This window comes from Otolemur garnettii, unplaced genomic scaffold (assembly GCF_000181295.1).
Source record: "Otolemur garnettii isolate 467f Iridium unplaced genomic scaffold, OtoGar3 scaffold00023, whole genome shotgun sequence".
Lineage (NCBI taxonomy): Eukaryota > Metazoa > Chordata > Mammalia > Primates > Galagidae > Otolemur > Otolemur garnettii.
This window is the reverse complement of record NW_003852418.1, coordinates 10,672,636-10,683,581: the sequence shown is the minus strand read 5'-3', so window position 1 is coordinate 10,683,581 and position 10,946 is coordinate 10,672,636. Positions and strand designations below refer to the sequence as shown.

Here is a 10,946-nt window from a genome sequence, read left to right as displayed (position 1 = left end):
AAAAAAAAAAAAAAAAAAAAGGAATGCAGTCTTACTAGTTTGCCCTTGCTGAAGTGCAGTGGCTATTCATTCACAGGCAGTGGTAGCACACTATAGCCTCTGGCTCCTGGGTTCCGCCATTTCTCCCGTCCCAGCCTCCAGAGTAGTTGGGACTACAGGTATACTCATACCTGGCACAAGTTTTCATTTTTGAGCTTCCTTTCAAACTCTGTAAAGGAGGATATTGGATGAGTTTTATTCTTTTTTTTAGAGGTTTTACAAAGAACTGAAAGAAAACATGTTTTTTTCTTTGTAGCTTTGCCAACCAATTTATACTTTTTTCCCCAGGTTAATGCACGAGTACAAATGACCAAATCACAGTATTTGAATTTGTTAGGTAGAGTCCCTGTTTAAGTCCTGCACCCAGAAGACACGTCTGTACTCCTACATTGTGCCCATTCTGTGGCAGCACCCCTTGTTTATTTTTAAAAATAGAATAAAACTCATTTTCTTACATTGTCATGAGGCCCTTTGGATCTTTTTATATATATATAGATCTTTATATTATAGGATCCTAGGGATCTTAATTTTTCTGTGTTCTGGAACATTTTGCTATTTGTTATCCTTCATATTATTTCAGTACTATTCATCATGTGTTCTCAGATACATTAAATAAGACTAAAATGATAAGAAGGTGGAAGAATGATGAAATTCTTCTCCGGCTGGACATGTAATAGTAAGCTAATTGTCAATATTGCATTTTCCTTTAACATTCTTATGGCGTTTCCCAGTGTTATTGCATTGTCTTTTAAGAGGTTACAAAAGAAGACTGGAGATATACCATCTTTCAAAGCCAGTGCAGAGCACTACTGTGTCTCAAAAAACAAACAAAAAAAAAAAAGAAAAAGAGGCCAGATGTGGTGGCTCACACCTGTAATCCTAGCACTCTGGGAGGCCGAGGCAAGTGGATCCCTTGAACTCAGGAGTTCAAGTCCAGCCTGAGCAAGAGCGAGACCCCTGTCTCTACTGAAAATAGAAAAACTAGCCAGGTGTTATGGTGGGTTCCTGTTGTCCCAGCTCTTTGGGACATTAAGGCAAGGGGAGTGCCTGAGTCCAAGAGTTTGAGGTGCTGTGAGCTAAAATGCCACAGCACTCTACCCAGGGCAACAGAATGAGACTCTGTCTCAAAAAAAAAAAAAGGGAAGATCAAAAATCAGAAGTGTTGGAGCTAGATGATAAATGCTGAGGACTATATTTCTCGGCATACTGAGGGTTCAAGCTTGGTTCAAAGTTTTTTATCCTTTTCTTAATGTTGCCTAGATTTTACTGTTGTACTAATTGCTGTGGAGATTGTTGTTAACAGTAATTCCCACTTTGAGAAAGTAAGAGTAAGGGCCCACTAAACTTTCCTGATCTTAATAGGAATGGTATTTGTGGATTAGTTTTGAGTCATTTGCTACCTCCCCATTTGCAACATTTTGTCCAGTCCAGATAATACAAAATTGTTTGTGTAAAAGAGCAAATACAATTTCACTTTCAAATGTGTATCTTTGTCTCTGTTGATACTCCTTAGGAAGCAGTGGCTTAGAGCAATCAGTCTCTCCTCTGGTTGCTAGTAAAATCACCCAAAAACTTATAAAAAAATTATAAATAAAACACATACCCAGGCTATACCCTCAGAAATTTGAGCTCACTTGTTTGGAGTGGGTTCTGGCATCTGTCCTTGTGAGGTTGGCACTAGTGCTGTTGTGCTTGAGAACCATTGGCTTACAGAGAAACTTAGCAATTACGCTCATTATTTTCTGTCAGTCTTACATGGAACTTTGATACATGTATACAAAATAGAAAAGAAACTTTTCATTTGTATAAAGTTACAAGTTTGAATTTATAACATTAAAGTTAATCCATGAGAATGATTTATATGCATTTTCAGAACACAAAATTATATGTTTTTGTTTGTTTAAAAACTAACATACTGGGCAGAGCCTGTGGCTCAGTGGGTAGGGTGCTGGCCTCATATACTGAGGGAGGTGGGTTCAAGTCTGGCCCTGGCCAAACTGTAACAAGAAATAGCCGAGCATTGTGGCAGGTGCCTGTAGTCCCAGCTACTCAGGAGGCTGAGGCAAGAGAATCGCCTAAGCCCAGGAGTTGGAGGTTGCTGTGAGCTGTGACACTATAGCACTCTACCAAGGGCAATAAAGTGAGATTCTGCCTCTAAAACAAAACAAAACAAAAAAAACTAACATACTTGGGAAAGATACAGTTCCACTTAGGATAGTGATTAACTGCTATGGGAAGGATAATGAGAAGGACTTCATTGTTTTTCTTACAACAGAAAAAATCCATCTGATGTCAGTAGTTTTGTTTTTTTTTTAAATTGAGACAGAGTCTCACTTTGTTGCCCTCTGTAGAGTGCTGTGACATCATAGCTCACTGCAACCTCAAACACTTGGGCTCAAGCGATTCTCTTGCCTCAGCCTCCCTAGTAGCTGGGACTAGGTGCCTGCCACAGTGTCTGGCTATTTTGTTTGTTTGTTTGTTTGTTTTTTAGCAGTCCCAGGCTGGGTTCGAACCCACCAGCCCCCGTGTACGTGGCAGGCGCGCTAAGCGGGTGAGTGATGTTAGTAGTTCTTAATGTTGACATTTGTTAACAAATGTTAATTGCCTATTACATTATTATCTGTACTTTTCAGTATGTTTGAAATAGGACATAAATAAAGATAAAAGTATTTATTAATTGCTTGGGCCGATACCGTGACATTTGGAAATTGGGGTATATGTATGATAATTGTGGTTTTATATCAAGTTCAGCACCCATTTTATTTCCAAATTTTTTTTAGACAGAGCCTCAAGCTATCCCCCTGGGTAGAGTGCTGTGGCATCACAGCTCACAGCAACCTCCGACTCCTGGGCTCAAGCAAGTCTCCTGCCTCAGCCTCCCAAGTAGCTGGGACCACAGATGCCCGCCACAATGCCTGGCTATTTTTTGGTTGCAGCCATCATTGTTATTTGGTGGGCCCAGGCTGGATTTGAACCTGCCACCTTAGGTGTATGTGGCTGGCGCCTTAGCCACTTGTGCCATAGACGCTGAGCCTTATTTCCAAATTTTGATGTGATTGTACTTAAAGAGGACATTTTCTTTGAGAAAGTTACTTAGCTCAAGAGTGGACCATTTTTTATGTTTTGTGTAGTGGCTCATGCCTGTGTTCCTAACACAATGAAAAGTTGAGGCAGGGGGATAACTTGAGGCCATGAGTTTGAGAGCAGCCTGGGCAACATAGTGAGACTCTGTCTCTAAAAACAAAATCTTTAAAATTTAGCTAGGTGTGGCAGCACATGTGGGGGTGCGCTGTGCGCCTGTGGCTTTAGCTACTTGAGAAGCTGAGGTAAGAGGATTGTTTGAGTCCAGGGGTCCAAGGTTACATTGAGCTATGATTAGGCCACTGTCTTAACTTATGTTAGGGGACAGAATGAGACCTTGTTTCTTTCAAAAAAAAAAAAGTATATACATACACAGAGAGAGACACACACATATATGTAAAGTGTGGACCATTTTTAAAAACACCTGATCTATTAAAAAAACATTTCTAGACTGGTTGTGGTGGCTCAGGCCTGTAATTCCAGCACTTTGGAAGGCTGAGGCTGGAGGATCCCTTGAGACCAGTTTGAGGATATAGTGAGTTATAATTATTCCACTGCACTGTAGCTCGGGCAGAGGAAGATTCTTTTTCTAAAAAAAAGAAAAAATACTCTTCAAATAAACTGCTGTCCAAAAACTTTATTCTGAGGCTGGTGTGGTGGCTGTTGCCTATAATCCCAGTACTCTGAGAGGCCGAGGTAGGCAAAATTGCTTGGGGGGAGTTCGAGATCAGCCTGAGCAAGCTTGAGACCCTGTCTCTAAAATAAAAAAGCCAAGTGTTGGGCAGCATCTGTGGCTCAAGGAGTAGGGCATCAGCCCCATATACTGGAGGTGGCAGGTTCATACCCAGCCCTGGCCAGAAACAACAACAACAACAAAAAAAAGCCAAGTGTTATGGTGGGCGCCTGTAGTCCCAGCTACTTGGGAAGCTAAGGCAAGAGGATCACTTGAGCCCAAGAGTTTGAGGTTGCTGTGAGCTGTGACGCTAGGGCACTCAATCCCAGGGCAACTGAGTGAAACTGTCTCAAAAAAAAAAAAAAATTAAAAAAAAAAAGCTTTATTCCTGGCTTGGCACCTGTGGCTCAAGCAGCTAAGGTGCCGGCCACATATACCAGAGCTGGCAGGTTCAAATCCAGCCTAGGCCTGCCAAACAATTATGACAGCTGCAACCAAAAAATAGCCGGGAGTTATAGTGGGTGCCTATAGTCCCAGCTACTTGGGAGGTGGAGGCAGGAGAATCGCTTGAGCCCAGGAGTTGGAGGTTGCTGTGAGCTGTGATGCCACGGCACTCTGCCCAGGGTGACAGCTTGAGGCTCTGTCTCAAAAAAAAAAAAAGCTTTATTCTTTTGGGTACAAAAATGAGTTAACCTGTTAGCACATTTGGCTCAAGTGATTGGCACGAGTGAATGTTTTGATGACTTTTAGTGTGTTAACATTTGGTATGAAACACAGGTATTTTTTAATTGTTGCTTGTTGCTTTTTTTTTTTTTTTCTTTGAGACAGAGTCTCACTTTGTCACCCTTGGTAGAGTGCCATGGCGTCATAGCTCTCAGCAACATCAAAATCTTGGCCTCAACAGATCCTTGTGCTTCAGCCTCCTGAGTCGCTGGGACTATAAGTACCTGCCACAATGTCCCGCTAGTTTTTGTATTTTTATTAGAGACAGGATCTTGCTTTTGCTTAGGCTGATCTCGAACTCCTGAGCTCAGGTGATCCACCCACCTCAGTCTCCCAGAGTGTTAGGATTATAGGCGTGAGTAGGGTGACCAGACGTCCCGCTTTTGAACAATTTGTCCCACATCCCGCAGTGTTTTAAAAAAGTCCTGATTTTTGGAAAGAATGCACGAATGGGCCGGAGAACAGGAAGGGAATATACGGTTTTCGGCTGCCATGTGGCTATTTCGCCAGAATATGAGTTTTATATTATTTTGTTAATTTTATAATGTTAAACTGTAATAATAACAAGTAATTGTTGAGAAGTGATTATCGAGAACTGCTTATCAAAGTTTGCATTGTTGTCAGGCCCTGCCCTGCCCTGCCCTCCCCCATGTTGTCCCGCTTTACAAATGTTAAAATCTGGTCACCCTAGGCGTGAGCCACTGTGCCCTGCGAGTCTTCACTCTTTTCATAGTGTCCTTTGATGCACTAAAGTTTTAAATTTTGATGAAGTAAAATTAATATGTTTTTTTTGTTGTTGTTATTGACTGTGCCTTTTTTTGTCTTATCTAAGAAATTACTGCCACATACATACTCATGAGGCTTTTACCCTATGTTTTCTTCTAAGAGTTTTATTGTTTTAGTGCTTACATTTAAGTCTTTGATCTATTTTGAGTAAATTTTTCAATATGATGTGAAGTAAAGGTCCTCCTTCATTATTTTGTATGTGGATGTCTGATTTTACTAGCACCATTGTAAAGCAAACTTCTAAAAATACAGTTTTTGGCTGGGCGCAATGGCTCACACCTGTAATCGTGAGCAAGCATGAGACCCCATCTCTACTAAAAATAGAAAAACTAGCTGGGCCTCATGGCAGGCGCCAATAGTCCCAGCTACTCGTGAGGCTGAGGCAAGGGGATTGCTCAAGCCCAGGAGTTTGAGGTTGCTGAGAGCTGTGATGCCATGGCATTCTACCCAGAGTGACAGAGTGAGAGACTCTGTCTCAAGAGAAAAAACGAAAGTTGTTTTTTGTTTGTTTAAAACCTACTTAAATCGTAAGTTTGAAACCAGACCTGTAGAACCCCAGATTATAAAGCACCTTGCTTGAAGATTTCTGGTTTATGGGTTTATTAATAACAATGTAGGTCCTTTTTCTGCTTATGATTTAAACAACGACAGTACAAGTGTGTTTAGGTTAATAAACCACCAAAAATACTATTCAAATAGTTTTGACGAGGCTGAGAATAAAGTGAAACCAGATTGGAAAGAAACCATTATGGCAGAGAGAAGAAATTACAAATAGCAAATGGAATAAAATGTATTTTTCTGGGATTATACCCTTGATTATATTAATGTTTTTTTTGAACCTTGAGTTTTTATTTTATTTTATTATTTCATGTCTTTTCATTTTCAGCTTATAATATTAGACCATTGTAGGCGAGATATACCTGATCAATATAAGGAAATGTACACAACAGATCAAACCTTGGATAGTCTTGTCCCTTGCCTGTTTAGCAATTTCAGCCACAAGTTAGATAGTTCTAATCTTGGAAACAGGATTTTACAAATTCTTTGACAAAAGAAAAGCAATAATGTGAAGAAAAATACAGGTTTCTTGGGGACTTTGCTGTTCCTGAGCTTACCTAGTGTCTCATATCGCCATTACAATGTAATATAAAGTTTGTGTTATCAGCTCACACAGAAAAGATCCCTTTTCCTCTTTAATCCCAGCCCTTGTTGGAAGACTGTAAATGAACCTTGTTACTTAGATACAGTCTCTGTCTTTGTTGAGGAGACTTTATTAGTTTGCTCTTTGAATTTTTGTAAGCAGCAGTAAGTGTGAGATTCATGGCAGTTTTGTAATTTGTTTTATCACATCTTTAAAAGTTATTGTTGTTATTTTTAATAGATAGGGTCTTACCCTGTTGCCCAGGCTAGAGTTGATTGTAGCTCACAGCACCCTCTAACTCCTGGGCTCAAGTGATCCTCCTGCTTTAGCCTCCTGGGTCTGCAGGCTTGCTCCCTATCCCTTGGTTGTATCCTTTTAAAAAATGGTTTCTAGGGATTTGATGTCCAAATAATAAACCTGTATACTTCAGTTGGAGATTCTTACATCTGACTTTGCGGTGTCCCACACAGATCTGTCTGTATTTTGATTCTTTTGAAAGGTGGCTTCACAATCCTTTAGGAGTATTTTGGAAGTGACTATTTCTAAGCAGCAGTAACATCTTGCTGCATTGCAGTTAGGCTGATTCATACCCAGAGATTTATTATGTGTGGATTATTTATAGTGGATTTATGAGGTATGATCTGACTCAAGTTTGACCAGGACACCATTTTTTTGTGTGTGTGTGTGAAATGCTTACATTGAACCAAGTAACACATCCTTCACAATTATAGTCATTTCTTAATAATTTTGAAATGTACCATTGCATCTTGCACGTTAGGTGAGGTTCCCCCCAAATACCCTCCCTCCTCTCATACCCCCCTCTTATCCCTTCTCTCTCCTCTTCCCTTCTACTTTCTGGACTGTAGTTATGTTTTGCCATTCATATGAGTGTATAGGTGATTATATGATGATTTCATCATAGTATTGAGTACATTGGATACTTTTTTTCCATTCTTGAGATACTCTACTAAGAAGAATATGTTCCAGCTCCATCCAGGTAAACATAAAAGATGTGAAGTCTCTATCTTTTTATGGCTGCATAGTATTCCATGGTGGACATATACCACAATTTGTTAATGTATTCATGGGTTGATGGGCATGTTTCCATGTTTTTGGGCTTTTTCCATGTTTTGGCTATTATGAATTGGGCTGCAATAAACATTCTGGTGCAAATGTTTACTTTTTTTTTTTTAAACTTTAAATTCAGTGACATCTGGTACGTGTGTGGCTTTGGTTAAATCCATAAAGCCAACGGTTAGAACTTTTAAGGTTTATCATCACAGCTTCCAAGATGTTGCTGGTTTTGCTAAGAAACTGCCAAACAGTTATTTTTCTTTTAGGTGAATGGAAGAGAATCAGAAGAAGAAAATCTGAATAAATCTGAAATAAGTCAAGTGTTTGAAATTGCACTTAAACGGAACTTGCCTGTGAATTTTGAGGTAAGCTTATTTTTTTCCTCATTTTTTATTTGTATTTGTGGGGTACAGGTGCCATTTTATTATATTGCTCTATTGCACTATGGTAAAGTCAGAGTCTTCAGTGCATACATCACTGAAGCAACACACATGGTACCCACCAAGCAACCTTTATCATTCCCTCTCATCTCCCACCCTTCCCGTCTCCAGCATCAATTGTTAAAACTCTCTGCTTCCGTATACCTTATTTAGCACCTACTTATAAGATAATAGTCTCCAGTTCTATCCATGTTGCTACATAAGATGTGATTTCATTCTTTTTTATAGCTGAATAATATTCCTCTGTGTCTATGTATTACATTTTTCTATCTGTTCTTCCACTGATGGAACTCTTAGATTGATTCCGTATCTTTGCTATTGTGACTAGGGCTACAGTTAAGCTTATTTTAGATGTAGTAGTTTGTATTATAAAATCCTGTTAGCATTCATCATAGGAATGATTTTTTTTATAAATAACATTGGAATGCTACTCATCATATGAACCTCTGGATTTGAAACTCAAACTTTATAGTTAGCAAAGTAGTATTTATTCTCCTTTTCTAGATGTCCTTAACTTAAGGAGATCATGGATCTCTAGGCAGTCCATGGATAGCCTCAGTTGGGCTATGAGCCTCCTGAAGTGGTCTGAAGAATATTATGTTAGTGTTCACATCTGTATTCTTCTGGTGGAGGGAGTGGGGGTCCATCACTTCCATCCATCTCAAAAGCATCTTTACCTGCAGAGTCTCCTTAAATGGTCCCTAAAAATCTTGTCAAAATAATTTTGAATAGAGGTTTTGTCATTGTCTAGCATCTGCCCCCCCCCCCCCCCCGTTTATCTGTTCTAGAACTTCATTTGTTATTGGAGACCTTATGGTTTAAAAACAATAATTAAGTTGTTTGTTCAAAATGGAAAATCAGGTAGTTTTGCTACGGTGCCCAGGCTGGTCTCAAACTCCTGGGCTTAAGGAGTCCTCCCCCTTAGGCCTCCCAGAGTGCTGGGATTTCCGGCGTGAGCTCCTGTGCCGAGCCTGTGTATTACTTTTCTTAAAAAAGCCTGTATGTCTTTTTTTTCTTAAAGCCTTATTGTCTGGTAGAATACTTTAATTTTGTAGCATTTTTTTTTACGTTTTAGTTGACCTGCAGATTTCATACCTGGTTGTCATAAAATAATATGCCTTCTCATACTATGTGCTAGCACCCAAACCATCCACAGTCATTCCTTCATCTTTCAGTTGGGTGAGGAGGATTTCTGATCTTCAACCTGGTGCTACTTCTCTGCAATGGGTCATAGGTGGGGAGGAGAATTACACATGTGGCACAGGGCCGGCCTGTGTGCAAGGATTTTCTTTATTTTCCTTCATTCTTCCAATACCCTTTTCTACCCCTTTTCCCCCTGGTAGGCAAGAGCAGGTTTATATAGATCCCCTCCTGGAGGATGGCAGTGCCAGGTGGATCTGGGACTGTTTTCTTCTTACCTAGTCCTACATTCCTCCTTGCCTTTCTCTCTGTTGGGGGAGGAGGGGACATGATTGGGGAGATGAAACAGGGGACAGACAGAATGACAGCAAGGGATAGTTGTTGGGTGGAAAGTAGATAGGAGTTGCATCCCAAGAAGTCATGAGATCTTCCTTGACACTCACTTCAGGAAAGGGAAGAAACATTTTTGCTCTCCTGCAGAAGGGTTGGTATGGTGTGAGCATGAATTTTTGAAGATTGAAGGAAGGGGTACTGAGAGTGTGAGATGGGAATTGCCTGCCTTCCCTGGTCATCTCAGGGTTCCAGGGGTAACTTCCCTGGACTAGAACCCTATGAAACTTGTCTCTTCACACTAATTGCTGTCCTGAGACTCACAGAGCTTTCTGGAACCTTAGTGAGAGATTGCCATTTTATGTTTTTGCTCTGTGGGATTTGGGGACCAGATCGCTCACTTCCCACCTTCACTTTTGTTAAGGCTTCAGTTTTGGTGTCCAAAGCTGTGTTCCACATACGGAGCGTATTAACAGGGACTTGTAAAGTCACATAAAAATTGTAGGAGCACCCTCTGGTGGTGAATTTCTTTTAAAGTAATAATTTAAAACAATAGTTTGTAGGTTGTGACATTGAATTTGTTAATATGATTACTTTTATTTATATATCACAAAATTCATACTAGCTTCCATTATTAGGCTGAGCAAAGGCTTTCATTTCTGTTGGAACTGAAAGATTTCCTGGCACACACTGGATACTCAAGAAATATATCTTCCGTAAATGAACAGAATAGTTATTATTATTATTTTTTTTTTTTTTGCAATTTTGGCCTGGGGCTGGGTTTGAACCTGCCACCTCTGGTATATGGGGCCCGCACCCTACTTCTTTGAGCCATAGGTGCTTCCTGGAGAATAGTTTTTGATTAAGGTTTTTTTGTTTGTTTATTTGTTTGTTTGTTTTGACACAAGAGTTTTGTTTTAATTTAATTTAATTTTTTTGAGTCAGAGTCTCACTGTGTTGCCCTGGGTAGAGTGCTGTGGCGTCACAGCTCACAGCAACCTCAAACTCCTAGGCTCAAGTGGTTCTCCTCCCTTAGCCTTCCAAGTAGCTGGTACTACAGGCACCTGCCACAGCACCCAGCTATTATTATTGTTGCAGTTGTCATTGTTGTTGAGCAGGCCTAGGCTGGGTTTGAACCCGCCAACCTTGTCTATGTGGCTGGAGCCCTAACCACTGAACATGGGTGCCTAGCCTAATTTAATTGGTTACCTGAGTAGAGAGAGTGCTGTGGCATCATCATAGCTCACAGCAAACTCAAACTCTTAGGCTCAAGAGATCCTCTTGCCTCAGCCTCCTGAGTAGCTGGGACTACAGGTACCCACCAGAATGCCTGGCTAGTTTTTCTGTTTTGCTCAGGCTGGCCTCAAACTCCTGAGCTCAGTCAATCCACCCACATCCTCCCAGAGTACTAGGGTCATAGGTGTGAGCCACCACACCAACCTAGGAATTTTAATAGAAGACAGGAATGATTTGTATGGCTTTCTGGAAAAAATGTATATAGCTTGACTTTTTTTTTTTT

General features: G+C 40.4%; 1 protein-coding gene across 5 annotated transcripts in view; it reads left to right on the top strand.

Annotated features, from left to right (window-relative positions):
• STAU1 (staufen double-stranded RNA binding protein 1) overlaps positions 1 to 10,946 on the top strand; it is a 66,624-nt gene that overhangs the window by 40,653 nt on the left and 15,025 nt on the right. For 3 of the 5 annotated variants that reach the window (XM_012803874.2, XM_023511936.1, XM_023511937.1), the window contains exons 4-5: positions 2,531 to 2,590; positions 7,784 to 7,882. In XM_012803874.2, coding sequence (XP_012659328.1) covers positions 2,531 to 2,590; positions 7,784 to 7,882 — 159 coding nt within the window. The remainder of the gene's footprint in view (positions 1 to 2,530; positions 2,591 to 7,783; positions 7,883 to 10,946) is intronic. The other 2 variants (XM_012803881.2, XM_012803879.2) reach the window with 1 other exon arrangement.